Raw genomic sequence first — 15,156 nt, forward strand, 5'->3', positions numbered from 1 at the left:
AAAGTCTTTCCAGAGGTGATTTTTCTTTGCGGAGAGCTGGTGGGGAAATCCCAGGCCCTCCAGGCCCCGCCCCGGCACCAAACCACGCCCAAACCCGCCCAGAGACACGCCTCCCAAAGACCCCGCCCCCAGGTGTTCTACCTTCTCCACGCCCCTTTCAGATGGCCCCACCCCTTTCGCTCTTTCTCACCCGAAGACTGGCTCTTTTACCGGCTTCCCCTCTCAGGCCCCGCCTTTTCCTCCAGTCCCGCCCCTTCCTTGCTGCCAGTGTTTCCGGTCGCGTGGGTTTTCCGAGGGCGCCGTTTTTCTGGGCCGGTGGTTTGGACCATGGGGGTCCCTAAGAGGAAGGCCTCAGAGAGCCCTGGCGGCGCGGCGTCCCCCGCGGGCACATCCAAGCGAACTCGAGCAGAGGAGTTCACTGGCGTGCGGTTCAAGACCCAGCTGAAGGATGCGCAGGGCCCTGGACCCGGTGAGTGAGAGCGGCGGGTCGGGAGGAGACAGAACCAAACTCCTCTCCTCAGCTTCGGGGCTGTAACCGTCACAGCCACGCCTCCGGGAAAACAGAGGCTCCGACGATTGAGCGTACAGGGTGCCCAGGACTGCATGTCTGTGCTTTTGCGGCCACGCGTTTCTCTTCCGGGCAGCGACCCCTAGACACCTCCAAAACCTCTTGGCTATCAGGAAAGTAAAGGAACTGTCCCCGTTCACACTGCAAGCGTTTACCGAGCCCTGGCTCTGAGTTAGTCTAGAATGGTTCAGTGAGACAGCTTGCGTGGGCTGTCAGTAGCCGTTCCCATAGGCACTTGCAAACCAACTGTCAACCCTGATAATAGCCGGATGTCACGTGTAACAAGTTCCATAAGGACCTACCACTCCTTGTCAAGTGACTAGGATTGTCCGGGGACCGGTGACTGAGATGGACCAGATTCTGTAATTTAATTAATTTCACTCTATGCAGAGTGTGACTACAGGTCACAACTACTTATAATCGTGTAAGGGGTACATTGGTTGTCAACCACAGTTGAACCTGTTACCGTGTTCCGACGTCGACGCTGTGGTAAAACAAGACAGTGAACTATATTTCTCTCAGGTTAACAAAATTACTAAGTTAATAAGCTATCACAGGGCTTGATGGTACATGCCTTTAATCCAGCCCTTGAGAAGGAGGCAGAGGCAGGAGGATCTCGTGAGTCAGAGGCCAGCCTTATCTACCTAACAAGTTCCAGACCAAGTACACCTTGACTTCCTGCACTGGAATTACTAGAAGATTAAGGATAGAATTGGTGCTGTCTGGACAGGGTCAGTGTTGGCAGGGCACTCCTGACTGCTACTGTTTACAGCCCCAAGAAGAGTAAGCTGTCTGTCTCCCTGAACTACCCCAGGCTAACTCACAACCAAGGGACTCTATAAACACTGTAGTGAGACCCTGACTCAAAAAGTATTCTCAACTAATCTTTTCTTACAATTTTTATTTTTTAAACATTTGGTGCCTAGCCTTGGTAGTTTGCTTGGAAGAGGATGCCTTTGTTAGCACAGAATTTAGCGCCCCGCACATTTATTTGATATTTAATCACAGCCTCGATTTGCTAGGTAGAGACAGAATGGGTGAATAAACCCTGGCACAGGTCTTGCCTTTGTGAGTCTGATAGTTTGGGAAAGCAGCAAAGTCACATAGTCAAAGGTCTTCCAAAGGAGCCTGGTGTCCATTGTGCCTAAGGGGCCTGGGGCCTTGATCTGTAAAGTCAAAGAAGGCTTCCCCAAGGAAGCAGGTTGTCAAGAGTTGTGGAATGGTGTGGGGAGAGGAGCCTCTCTAGCAGAAGAGAGCTAGCTTGGTTCCTGAGAAGCTTCTGTCTGCATTTCAGGACAGCTAGGTTGACGGGCACACGATTAGTGAAGTGACTGAAGGATGTTGCAAAGCTGAAGTCCGTGGGTAAATGTGGGAATTTGGAGATTTTTATTTGAATGTAATTTCAGAATTTTTTTTCTCCCTTCCCTCCTTCTTGGTACACACTGAGTTCCTGTCATGGAAATGCTATCAAGGATGGATTGGTGGGTGTGTGTTAGGAATCTTTGGTGGCTACTGCTGTTCCCTTGGTGTAGTGGAGAGGAGCTTTGGGGTTCAATTGCAGAGGATGCTCAGCTGACCAGTGTCAGCATTAAAGTGATGATCGGTGAGTCAGAATTCTAGGTCAACAAGGATCTGCCTAAGTCCGGTTTTTGAAAATGTTTGCCCTTCTCCAGTGCTGGTTAAATGTTACCTGTTCCTCATTGCAGTGCCAGGCAGGTCCAGTCACCTAAATGTTTCTCCAGAGCCCTCCTTGTGCCTCAGTCACCCCTTGACTCGGTGGTCTCCATGGTCACTCTCATCCAGGCACCATTAGTCTTTCTGTGGTGATGGCCAGAGCTGCCAGGCTTGGTCTTTTCCCTACATTTGTTTCCTTGCATCCCATCATACATGCAGTATGAGGTGATCTTTAAAACTGCCAATCTGCTCATGTCACTCCTCTCAGGGCGTTCTTTGTTGTGATCCTACTAATAGCCAAAGTCGTCCCCCACTAGTTCATCTCGCCTTCCTACTCGTTTGTCTCTGTCTCAGACCTCCTCCCCATCCCAAATACCATCCCCTTGTACCTACTCACACCCTGTTCCCCCTTGCCTGTGACTTTTCACATCAATAACTTGAAGCACTGTCTCACCCTGCCCCAACTCATTCTTTTAGCATCAGGTGCAACCACAGAGACACCTCCCCAGGCCCTGGTCAAAATCACATTGTACAGTTATAACCTCTTAACAACCTTTTCTTCCCCCTCGTGTCTTCAAAGTACTCACTAGTGTGTGGCATGTATCTACTAAGTGACTGGTAGGTCCAGAATACATATCTGTGTACCTCTGCATTCCATTGGTTGTACCGTGTTGATGGAGACCGTTTCCAGTTCATTCACCAGCACATCCCAGGTCTGTTGTATGGTAAGAGCTCAGTCAGTAGTGAATGAAAGATGGCTGTAGAGCTGGCAGGTGTAATGATGGATCAGCAGTTCCCACTTTACAGTACCCTGCGCTACCTAGAGTTTTAGAGCGTGGCAAGTGCTTCTTTAAGAAAGTATTAACACTACTCTCTCTGCAGTGGCAGGCCTTACTGTTTCTCGGATTCTAAGCTTGCTGTCTGGAAGAGGAGTAGGTATCGTGAGTGACTCTTGGAGACCTGAGGGATAGAGCCACTGTGACATTGAGCCACCTCTCTCAGGTGCCATGGCCCTTGCTTACTATTTCTCTAGGCTGTGCTGCAGTGCCTAGGGCAGCAGCACCACTTGAGAATGGTTAAGGAGCGAGTATAGTTGCAGGGGAAATGCTACCCTCACTATAAAGTGAAGTTGGGAAAGGCGTTGTGAGGTTAGCGAGGTTAGCAGAGGCCAGAATGTGAGCAGATGCCACCTAAATGCAGCTGGCTTTGAAGGGCTTCCTTTGTGCCGTATGCAATACCAGAATTAAACTTTGTATAAGCCCTGTTAGGTGGGTTCCTGCTCCTGCTCATGTTCTAGATAAGGTATCAGAACTCAGCGTTCAGTGATTTGCCCACCACCATGGAGCGAATAGGTGGCCACTCTAGGATGTAGGTCAAGGTGTTTGCCACAAACATGTTTTTAATTGGTATGTCCTTACTTGATGTGTTCATAGTGCCCGGCCTTGCTCCTTGGTCCTCATACCTGACCAGATGTTACAGAACGGCTTGAGTCAGCCACATAGAGCTGCTGTCCAAGGCGTAGTTGGCTCTTAACAGTTTATGGCTCTCACCTGCAGAATCAAGTCCCCTTCTAGGGCCAGAGCCAGGATTGCAGCAGGAGTTCACTCACCCCCAGCTTCTTTCTTACACTGGGCTCATTTGAGTGTTTTTATAATGTACACGTGGGTTCATCTGCCCGGGGCTGCTGTAACTAAAGACTGCACACTAGATGCTAAACATTTATGTTCTTGCAGTTCTGGGTAGAATGAGCCCAGTGCCGTGTACATGAAGGCTCTCCCTGAACTCACACAGTTGTCTCTCGCTGTGCCCTCACCTCTTCCAAGGTCTCTCTGGTGTCCCTTATTACTAGGACATCAATCCTATGGACCTGGGCCATCAACCTGATGACCTCACTCATCCTTGTCTCTTAGAAGTGCTGTCTTCAGATAGTTTTGTAGGAGTTACAGCCTTAACATGAACCCTCAGTTCAGGGGTTCTTTGCCTCTTTGAGTACATTAGAGGTGTGTGGGAGACACTGGAGAAGGAAAGTGTGGTGTCTGTCGTAGTAGCTGCCCTGGTTTCTGAGGAGACTGTCCCCTTGATCTCCTAACTCTTGTTTCAGCTTTGGAAGCCTTCGTCTCTGCTGCCAAGCATCTGCCACAGGAAGACATGTGCGATGTTGTCGAGGGCTACATCAAGATTTCCATGGAGTGTGCAGAAATTTTCCAGCTCCTGAGTGGAGAGAAGCGACCCGAGAGTGAAGTAGGTTGTCTCTTACTTGCATGATGACAAGAAGTCAGTGTTGTGTAGCAGTGAGCTTTGCCAGGTGTGCTGTCCATATCTTGGTCAGTACCAGCTTCCTTCAGAAAGTGATCTCTTACTCCAGAGCTTTGCTTCTGTGGCTTTTGTGGGAAATGCAACTTCTCTTCAATAGTTTATAAATAATGTCATAAGTCAAGATTAGATTTTTAAAAAATGTTTATTCATTTATTTTTATGTGTATGAGTGTTTTGCTTATCGGTATTTGTGTGTGTGTGTGTGTGTGTGTGTGTGTGTGTGTGTGTGTGTATGTATATATGCACACCATATGCATGCTTGTTGCCACAGAGGCTAGAAGGCAGTGAGTCCCCTGGAACTTGGGTATAGACAGTTGTGAGCTGCCATGTGGGTGCTGGGAACTGAACCCAGGTTTTCCGAAAGAGCAGCCAGTTCTTTCTACAGCTGCCGAGCCATCTTTCCAGCCCCGGGATTATAGATTCTCACAGTACAGCCCCGGGACTATAGATTCTTACAGTACACTAGGTTTGCTTTAACGGGGAAATGCTGTGTGTTACAGACGCAGAACACATACGGAACTGGACTTTTGTAAGGCTGTAGAACTGAATGTCTTCAGAGCACTGAATTTCATGCTCAAAGTTTTGTCCTTTGCTTTTGTCTTGTAAAACTAAGCAGCCTCTTGTCTGTTTCTAGATCAGAGCCTGGGTCTTGCTGTGTAAGGCTGGTACACGCTTGCCTACTTCCCTCTCGTTATTTTGGCTCAGGATCTGGGGCAGGGCTAATGTCATAACTCTAGCTAAGTCAAGGATGAAATGATTGACAGGGTTCAATTCTGCCTTTGCAGGTGCTGTTAATATTTCAAGCTTTTGAGGCCATATTACTGCGGACAGCCAGTGATCTTACACATTTCCACGTGGTGGGCACCAACATTGTGAAGAAGCTTCTGAACAACCACATGAAGCTCCTCTGTGAATCCCTGTATGCATCTGGTTACAGGTGAGCCGTCTGCCGTGAGGCCCGCGACCAGCCTTTACGCTGACTTTTACCAAGGTTTTTCAGCAGGGACCAACAGGGACCATGGCTGACTTCTTACACCAAGTGTCCTTCTGCTCTAGCCTGCTCTCTCCACTGTCCTGGACTCAGCCATGACTTGCATAGCCTGTTCTGCCCAGATGGCTCTTTTCTCAAGTAGTCATGGTCTATGTCTTCCTCAATACTTTGCAGAAGAAAGGCCTGTATGGTCGTCACTGACCCTCAGGCTGGTAACAATCCTACTGTCCTTTTCTGTCTCCATGTCCCACTTTGGTTGGTTTTCTGCATGTAGACAGTACCTGTGCACTTGACACATGGTCTATATCTATTGACTTCTTCCCTAATATGTGTGCAGAGGATCATGGATCTTATTTTCCAGCGTCTAGAACAGTGCCTTGCATGGAGCCACCAGTTCTGGCAAGCTCAGAGAAGAAGGCTGCCAAGACGGCACTTTTGGAGACACCTCTTTAAAGTTGTCCTTTATGTCCCCAAAACACAGTGACTGGATGTGGCTGCTGGGTCACTGATGGTTACTTGAGAGATAAAATTTTTGTCTTTAGTACTGGGCATGGTAGCTCACACCTTAATCCCAGAATTCAAGAGGCAAAGGCAAGCAGACATCTGTGAGTTCAGGGCCAACCTGGTCTCTACATAGTGAGTTCCATTTCAGCCAAAGCTACATACACAGTGGATCTGTCTCAAATAATAATAATATTAATAATAATTTTTTCACTTCTGTATTATAATCTTTCCTTGGCTTTTTAGTTTCTTTTAAAGTTTTGGTTATGCTTTAAAAGAAACCTGAAAGAGCGGAACATTCAGGCTTTCTCATTTCTGGTTTTGGGCAGCAAATCCTACAGCAAGGTGTGTGCTGGGCTCCCTGACAGTGCTGCTCCTGGGCCTGATCCTTGGTTTCCTGTCCCTATGCAGGATGGCTCGAGCCTGCCTGGACCTGATGACTGCTGTGGTGACCCAGGGCCCTGAAGCTGCCAGAGATGTGTGCAGCTGTTTTGATTTGAATAAAAAAGCCTTGTATGCCCTGGTAACCAAGAGGGATTCAAAGGTGAGAACCCCCAGTGTCACCGTGGTTGTCCACAGCTCCATTTCCTTTGGGAGGCTTTGGTGGTGATTTTTCCTTCTCCCCTCCCTTGGTCCTAACACAGCTGCAGAAGTCCATGCCTTTGAGTAGGGCAGCAGCCTTTCTCTCACCCCACATCCCCTCCAGTCTGCCTCTGATGGGGCCAGTGACTCAACAGAACCTGAACAACTCGGACCTCTGAGGAGGATCTGGGCCTATCTAGTATGAGGTTGTCTCGGAGGCTTTGTTCTTGGCCTAAGTGGATAGGCCTAGCTCTCTTCCGAGTGAATAGGAGAGCCCCTCTCTGCCTCACAGCTGTGAGTTTATACAGCATCCCTGTCCTCTTCTTCCCGTTCTGTCCCCTTTAGGGAAATCCTTTGCAACTCTAAGCTCCTGGGGCTCTGTGCTAACTGACGTTGGCTTCTCAGTTATAGCCTTCAATGGATAGAGACTGAACTAACCAGTGAGGATGGGAGCAGGAATGCTTGGAGTTCTGGAGCTTGCAGGAGTTCATGGGTAGCTCTAGAGGTAACACTTGGGTTTGGCAAGGCTCTGGAGAGGAAAACACAACAAAGATGTCTAAGCCCCCAGCACAGGGGTCAGTCATGGGTCTTGATAGCACCTGTTCCTGCGTGCCAGATCAACTCCTAATGGTGCTCAACACTGTGCACAGCCAAGGCCTGAGTGCTTTCCTCTGAGGATAGAGCACAGTGTACTCATATCGCACCCTGGCTGAAGTGGAAGACTGTTCTGTGCATCTCCTGTGTGAAAAAATGAACAGTAGGCTAGCCCTTGTCCTAGTATGCCTGGCGATTAAACTTCTTAATTGTTAGGAAGTAGTCTGATGGGTTCATAATAATGCCATAAATTTTATGGCTCTTCAAGACTAGCCTGGTATTAAGGGCTTATAGAATTACAAAGATGGCAGTGTCTGAGGGAAGAAAGTCCAGGTCTCAGTGTTCCTTAGATGCTATACTTTATTAACACATCAACAGACTCCTATCAGCGGGTAAGGCTTTGAACATGAAATGCACTTATAGTCAAAAGAGTTATCCATGCTGTCTGATGTATCCAGGCCGCCCAGGCAGCCAGAACAATGAGGGAAAGCCCTAGTGGCTCCCTCCCAAACCCTGGGTACAGCAGCTGCTCCACCCAGGATCCCAGGGGGCGCTGTTTTACCCCTGGACTCTGTAAAGTGGAAGGCTCTGTCCCACTCCAAGTGCTTATACTTTCTCTTGTGTGAGCTGCATAAGCTCCCTTAGGTATATTGTGGTCAGTGACATTAAGGTTTTTCAAAAGTCAGAGGCATTAAAAATAGAGCAGCACAAGGACCCCAAGTTCCAGCTTTAGCTGGCATCAGCCGCCTTCACCCACTTAACACCCCACCATTTCAGTTGACTTTTACAGCAAGTCTCAGAAGAGACTCATATTTCAGTATAAATATTTCAGCATGTACTCTTAGCAGAAGAGTATCTTTAAAAATGAAACCGCAATGGCATTATAACACTGTCACCTTTAATACTTTCTCACATGGACAGCCAGTTTGGTCCTTGGGTCTTCCAGTCTCAAAAACATTTTATACTCTTGGTCCAAACCTGGGTCTAAACAAGGTCCATATGTTTGTTGTATTTGGTTAATAGGTTCGTTGGTGTCTTTAAATATCTCGAGCATTTGAGTTTCCCCTTCTTTATTTCATACCCTGAAATTGTTGGAGGTGGAGAATCATTTCTGTTTTGTAAATATATTTTAATGTTTTAGAAGAAAGTAGATCATGTCTCTGTTCATGCAGCCAAAGAAAGCATTGTTAAAATCTCGTGCCAAATATCAGCTTTGCCAAATGTTTCAGTCTATTTTAGAAAGTACTTTTCAGAACAAGTTTAGAGAAGTTGAGGGATGACAGCCCTGTGAGGCCATAGGGTAGGAGTGAGGAGTAGGCACAGCTGTCTTCAGTGGGAGTGAGGTGATTTGAAGGGTAGTCTGGAGACGGAGGTCTGTGGTGCTGGCCTAGGAGGGCGGGTGCCCTTGTCTCAGTCTAGTTTCTCTGCAGTGTGTCAGACCTGGATTTGGGGTTGGTTGGGGGATCTAGGATAGGGACCAATAGATGGTAATCAGATTCCTTTTCATTTAGACATTCTTTGTGGGAAGATGTTACAGGAAGATCTTGTCCAGGTCTACTGTGTACTCATAGTCTAGAAAGTTCTAAAGTGACAAAAATGAGGATTAGAATCCTAGGCCCCAGACTACTTCAGTGGAAGGGGAAAGGGTGGTGGAGGGGAAGTCTTTTTCTAACTCATTTGCAAAGTGTGAGTGCCCCCACCCACATGACTGTCGAGATCTGAAGGAGATGACAGTGATTCAGTGTTCGCCATCGTGCCTACCGCCATTGTCATCACCAGTCACAATGACTGCCACCACCTCTTCTGTTACTATTAAGTGGGCCAGGGTGGTCTGGAAGGCAGGGATGCTGACTTCTTGGTCTTGCCAAGTTCAAGACCACGCTTTCTATCCTATTAACTTAATTCTTGCAAAGCATTCAACTCCGGGAATAACTGGGAATTGGAAGGGTTTTCCGTCTGAGTGGTGGAGGCTCTGAGTACATGTTCCAGCGCTGTAGCAGCTGTGGTGACCTGGGCCTTCACTTCCTTGTGTTGAGACGAATATATCTTAACGCTGGGAGGGAGAGCTGATGAGATGGCTCAGGACTTCTCCAGAAGTATGGCTGGTAGTCATGGCCTTTGTGCCCGCCTCCCACGGTCATGCCAGTGCCTGTAAGCTGTGTCCTGGGATGTCCATGCCTTTGTAACATGAAGCATCATCTGCGCTTTGGTTTTCAGTGTGATGTAATAACTTATTTACGATTCCTAATAAAAACCAGATATCACCGCATTGGCCTCTCATCAAAAGCAGCACCGTGTCTCTATTATCTCTGGCTTTTCTAAAACACAATAGATTGTTTGCATTAGCAAGCAAGAGGGCATGGATTTCAGCAGGGCTAAGGTTCTTTGGCCCTGTCCCAGAGTGAACTGAAGAAGCTATGTCCTAAGTCAGGGGAGGGGCACAGCTGTTTTCAGCCATATGTTTCCATTGAGAATGGACTTAGACAGAAGGAAGCAGAGAAGACCCACAGAGCTGGGGTGCAGAGAGAATGTGCTTTCCGTAAAGCACGAGGAATCACATGCCAGTCAGTGCTTGAGGTAAGGCCAGGCAGCTGTTGGCACTGATCTGAGAGGCATATGGGCCTTCTGTGTTCTTTTCTGTAATGGCTGATGTGACATGTGAGTCTCCTTTGTCCTACAGGGAGTGCATGACGTACGGCTGGCCTACATCCAGTTTGCCCTTTCCTTCCTCATTGCAGGTGATGACAACACTATAGGGCAAGTGCTGGAGATAAAAGGTAGGAGTGAGTCCCTTGTCCCTTGGGAAAGTGTGAAGTTCAGAGAAGCCTACTTCGAGTGTTTCTTCCAAAAGCGCCTGCAGCCTCTAGCCGTAGTGCTCAGAGCAGGTGTTTGGGGCAAGGCTGTGAGCAGTTGTGTGCTGCTAGCACTTATCTGGAATGCTGAGCACAGCCTCAAGTGGCTGACAGGAAGCTTTATGGCTTTCGTTCCAAAGCACACAGATTCACAGCCCTGATTCTCTTTGGTACTTGTATTTTTAATTTTTAATTTTTAATTATTTAATGTGTATGGGTGTTTTCCCTGTTTGTATCTATATACCACATGCTTGTGGCACCTATAGAGGACAGAAGAGGGCATCAGATCTCCTGGGACTGGAGTTATAAACAATTTTAATCTGTTAATATGGGTGCTGGGAATCAAACCTGGGTCCTCTGGAAGATCTCCTGATCCTAACCACTGAGTCATCTCTCCAGCCCCAGTAATTGCATTAAAAAAAAAAGTATAAGGGGTTGGCTGTAGCTCAGTTGTATAGTACTTACCCAACATAACAAGGAGTTTGATTCCCTGCATCATGATAAGTAACATAGACAGATACATTAATGGCCATCATGGCTGTACTCCATGTTATCAGGATACAAAGGCACCAGGGAGCTTCAGTTTGACCACCTTCTGGTGACTGCCTCCTTAGAACAAGGCTTGTCAGCATTGTTAGGAGCATTAGTGTTTTATCCTGTGGTAGCATGTGGCAGTTGTCAGAGGTCCAGAGTCATACCCTTATGTCCTGGGCTGAGTCCTTAGGGGAATCCCCATGTACCGGAGCCTAAGTGGCTGGTGACTAACCCTTCTGCCTCAGCCGGGACAGGGAACTGAGCTTCATGCTGCAGGTGAGGGTGCGAGGGCAAGGAGACTGTACGTGTCAGCCTGGGCTGGGCTGTGTGGGGGCGCCGTTGCTGTTGGGCAGCGCATGACAGGAGGAGATAGACTGTTTGCATAAGGTCTGCATTAGGGACTTTTCTTTTTGCTGTAACGGGTACCTACAGAAGCAACTTAAGGATAGGATGGATGGAGGGGTTTGTTTGGGCTTGCCTTATTTTAGGGAACACTGAAGGCAAGGAAGGGCAAGGGTGACACTGAATCCATGGTCAGAAGTAGAGAGAGATGGATGTAAACAGCACCATCCCGTGGGCTGGATCCCTGACTAAGTAATAGTGAGGAGGCAAGCTCACTACCAGCCTTCATCTTTCTCCAACTAACCATTAGCAGGGGGTGAGGTGAGCCAGTGGGGTACTGGGTGTCAGTGCACACTGATGTGAGTGAGTGAGTGACAGGTGGGTGAGTGTAGAACAGCGTGAACATCAGACAGCGCATGTGGCAGAAACCAGCAGTCAACTCGGATGGCACGGTGTTTGCTGTTGAGTAGAGGAGTATGGTTGACTTGAAATTTATACTTTGTAGACTTGTGTGGAGCCGGTGAGACTGATTGCTGAGCATTCTGCCATGTCACCTCTAGGTCTGTAGCTGCCATGTCACCTCTAGGTTTGTAGCTGTCTTCTTGGTAGAGGAAAGGGGCGAGTCAGAGAGAAGGGCAGACTGCTGCCCTCTGCACTGTGGTGTTCAGAACCCACGAGCATCCTAAGCTTCTCTGAGCTCGTCGAAGTGGAAGAGACTTCAGGGGCTGTTGCCATGCCCTATCCTCCCAGCTCCACGTTGCCTTTACTTCTTATAAGGAAACAGGAAGTGGGGAGCTCCGTGGTCATTTCACCTTGAGATGCCCTTGACTCCCTGTGCCATGGAGCCGGTTTACTGTTGAAAACTTGTATAATTGGTGCAGAACCTGAATCGGGGTGGCGTTATTTGCTCTACATTTGAAAGTACCATTGACTTTAATTCTTTGCAACATTTATTTTCAGAGTTCATCCCTTGCATTTTCAGCTCAGGCATAAAGGAAGATAAGATTTCTACTATCAACATTTTGTTGTCCACTCTGAAAACAAAGGTACATGCCTACTGTCTAGTGTCTGGTATGTCTCTGAGAAAGCATGAAGGCCAGCCCCACCCTCACGCCCAGGGTGTTTCAGGACTCAGCTTATAGTGCGGTCATTTGGACAAGAGCTGCTTAGGCTTACACTTTGGATTGGTGGGGAGTTAGTTTTGGGGCTGCGGGGTTAAGGAAGACCCAAAGCTCAAGCAGCCTGATCCTTTTGCTACTGAGAGAGAAAAGCTGTCAGCCTGCAGTCCATGGGGACTCAGCTGTGGTATTTCGGACTGTAACTTACAAGTGATACTTTCTTTACTGACATGCCCAAGTGTTATTTGAGTCATGTTGCATATTCTGCCCTTTTCAGTTATCTTAAGAGACATTTTTAAACTTGGTAAAAAGGATCATGGATTTTATATGCAGATACTTTCAGTGGTCAGTGAACAAACTGACCCTCTGAAATGAAAAGTTAGAATCCAATGCTTTAAAACAGGCTAAGAAGCATGGCTGACATATCAGGTAGTGTTTATTTATGTCAGCGATTCTCACTAAGGGTGACTGACCCATTCTCCTCTAGGGGAGAGCACTTGAAGACATCTGAAGAGATAGTTTTGATTGTCATGGTGGGATGGTCCCACTAGTCCCTTGTGGATGAGACCAACAATGTTGGAACACATCCTTCAGGACAGCTCCCAGGATAGAGGTTGAGAAACCCTTAACCTAAAGTACTATGAACTTAGTACAGTAGTACCCAGCTAGCAAAGATGCAGCAGAAGTGAGGGCTTTCTTGGAGAAAGTGCTGAGCCTCGAGGCATGCTGCATCAGAGTCTGGTGTGCATTTACATGTTTATACCTGAGCTTACTTACGGTGGGTTCATTGTATTATGTGTTCAAACCACCCAAGGATGCATTTGGAATACAATTTCCTGAAGCACAGTAACAGGGTAGCCCTGGATTGGGCTGAGATCTTGATATAGGTCCTATATATAAGAACCAATGTCTGCCCCCTAGACAGAAATGTGCTTAAAAAACAAAAAACAAAGAAACTGTGTAGCCGGAAGCTGGTCGTGCCTTTACAGGGAATACACGGAGTGTGGGATCACTTAATACACACACCGCAGGAACCATGGCATTAGTTATGGACCAGTCAGAGCACAGAAGGGCATTTAGCTCTTCAAAATGATGCTCTTAACAAAGCTAAACTGTGTAAATAAAAGAAACATCCAAACCATAAATAAATATGATCAGTGTGCATTGTGGGTGTAGGTAGGAGGGGCTTAAAAAGAAACACACCAAAATACTAAATGGGTAGTCTAAGATTCGTGGGAATTCAGCAGAGTCTCTATTTCTATTTTTCTTTGGTAAATTATCTTCTCCTGGCATGCGTACTTTCATAGTAGTAGAACATAGAAATGATTGACTTCCGTCTTTCTTTCTTGTCTTACTGTATCCAGGTGATTCACAATAAAAACATCACAAAAACCCAGAAGGTGCGTTTCTTTACTGGGCAGCTTCTGAACCATATAGCTGCTCTCTACAACTGGAACGGGATCACAGATATCGTTCCAGAGAACCCAGAGAGTACGGAGGTGAGTCCAGGGTTTCTCTTAGCTTTGTTCTTGTGTGACCCTCACAGTCAGGATAGGCAAACTTCTGAGCCCTGCCTCAGACCTCTAAGGGAACACCATCTGATCTATTCTGACTTATATTCATAGAGTTAAATTAATTCTTTGCCAGGTATAATGCAATTCCTGTAAGGTTTTTATTCTGGTCTTGGAACAATGAGTAATTGTTTTTAATGAGAAAATAATTATCTCGTGGTGGAGTGGCACTCTGCCTGGCCCTGCAGTACCTGACTGGTAGGTTTGTAGGGCTCCTCTGGGCTGCCGCTTCCTCCTCTCCCTTGGCTCTTTTCCTTTTTATGATATCTAGCTTTTGCAGTATAACTTTCTTATTTCAGCATTCTGTCCAGAAGACCTCACATTTTGCTTATGTTGTGATTAATTCATGAGCTAAATTAAAGCTGCACCCTCCCATTGGCGCAAGCCTAGCTTTCATTTTGGTTTTCATTGAATGCTTCTGAATGTGGGCTCTGCTAGCCTGGTAAGGGCTGGGCTCAGTGTCACTGCTAAGTTGATGGCCATTGCCTCTTGAGAGCCTACTTTGGCTTCCTTCCATCTTGTCCTTGTTCTTTTGCTTTAAACATTGTTGTATGTTCCTCACCAGGAATCCCACAAGCCGACAAAGGCAATCATAATTGTGGGCTTTTATTCAAAAGCACAAGACAAATCATTTTTAACCTTTTAAAGTTTAAACGTACAAGCTGAATCTTCTTAGGAGTGTTCCTTGGTCCTGATCAGTGTATATCTATTGCCTGGGGTTTGCTTATTTGCTATTGAATTGATCTCAAGTATTTGATTTAAAGTACATCCCTAGTTACAACATCAAGTGATAATTGCCCAGTTTTTATTCTGTAGCTGTCACTAAGGACCTTGGAATTGATAGTTTATTAACCCCTTCTAGATGTCTGCTGAAGAGGCAGGGAAAGCCATGGTGAGGGACCTCGTTCATAACTTCCTGATAGACCTCTGCTGTTCTCGAAAGCATGGGATTAGTTTTTATGACGCCTCTTTGGGGACTTCTGGCAGGTGAGTGCATTGATCTGTGAACATGTATGTGTGTGCTTGTGTGTGTGTGTGTGTGTTTCCTAAAGGTTGGTACATCCTGACTGTCCAGTGGAAACCAGCTAAATGATGGATATTGTAGTGCTTCAAGTCAGAATCATGGACCTGGCTGAACTCATTTAGGGGAGATTTGGAGAGTCTGTATCTATCAGTGCCCTTGGAGACAGAGGGCTCACAGATGCAATTCAGGCACACAGATAAAGGTCCCTTTACCAAGGGAGAGGTAGTGCATGTGTGTATTTAAAGACAATAGTGTCCCAGGATCAGAGAAAGAGCTCCCTGCTGACACAGGCTTTATAGCAACCCTGAGCTCTGTTAGCCCAATTTTACATAAGAGAAAGGTAGCCATAGGCCAAGGCACTTACCTTGTGAGTGGCAGAGGTTCCACTGGGTGCAAAAATCTGATTCCAAGGCTGATTGATGTAATTGCTAAACAGCCCCTGCTCCTCCAACGTGCTGCCACTGGGTTGGACTTCAGAGTGGAGTTTTGA

At 47.0% G+C, this 15,156-nt stretch overlaps 1 protein-coding gene across 1 annotated transcript in view; it reads left to right on the plus strand.

Annotated features, from left to right (window-relative positions):
* The first annotated feature begins 275 nt into the window (after nucleotides 1-275).
* Urb1 (URB1 ribosome biogenesis homolog) overlaps nucleotides 276-15,156 on the plus strand; it is a 60,411-nt gene continuing 45,530 nt past the window's right edge. The window contains exons 1-8 of the mRNA XM_032900456.1: nucleotides 276-469; nucleotides 4,344-4,483; nucleotides 5,343-5,494; nucleotides 6,461-6,593; nucleotides 9,906-10,002; nucleotides 11,914-11,999; nucleotides 13,436-13,570; nucleotides 14,505-14,629. Of these exons, the coding sequence (XP_032756347.1) occupies nucleotides 328-469; nucleotides 4,344-4,483; nucleotides 5,343-5,494; nucleotides 6,461-6,593; nucleotides 9,906-10,002; nucleotides 11,914-11,999; nucleotides 13,436-13,570; nucleotides 14,505-14,629 (1,010 nt within the window). The 5' untranslated portion in view covers nucleotides 276-327. The remainder of the gene's footprint in view (nucleotides 470-4,343; nucleotides 4,484-5,342; nucleotides 5,495-6,460; nucleotides 6,594-9,905; nucleotides 10,003-11,913; nucleotides 12,000-13,435; nucleotides 13,571-14,504; nucleotides 14,630-15,156) is intronic.

The sequence above is a fragment of the Rattus rattus genome, chromosome 4 (genome assembly GCF_011064425.1).
Source record: "Rattus rattus isolate New Zealand chromosome 4, Rrattus_CSIRO_v1, whole genome shotgun sequence".
In the NCBI taxonomy this organism is placed as follows: domain Eukaryota; kingdom Metazoa; phylum Chordata; class Mammalia; order Rodentia; family Muridae; genus Rattus; species Rattus rattus.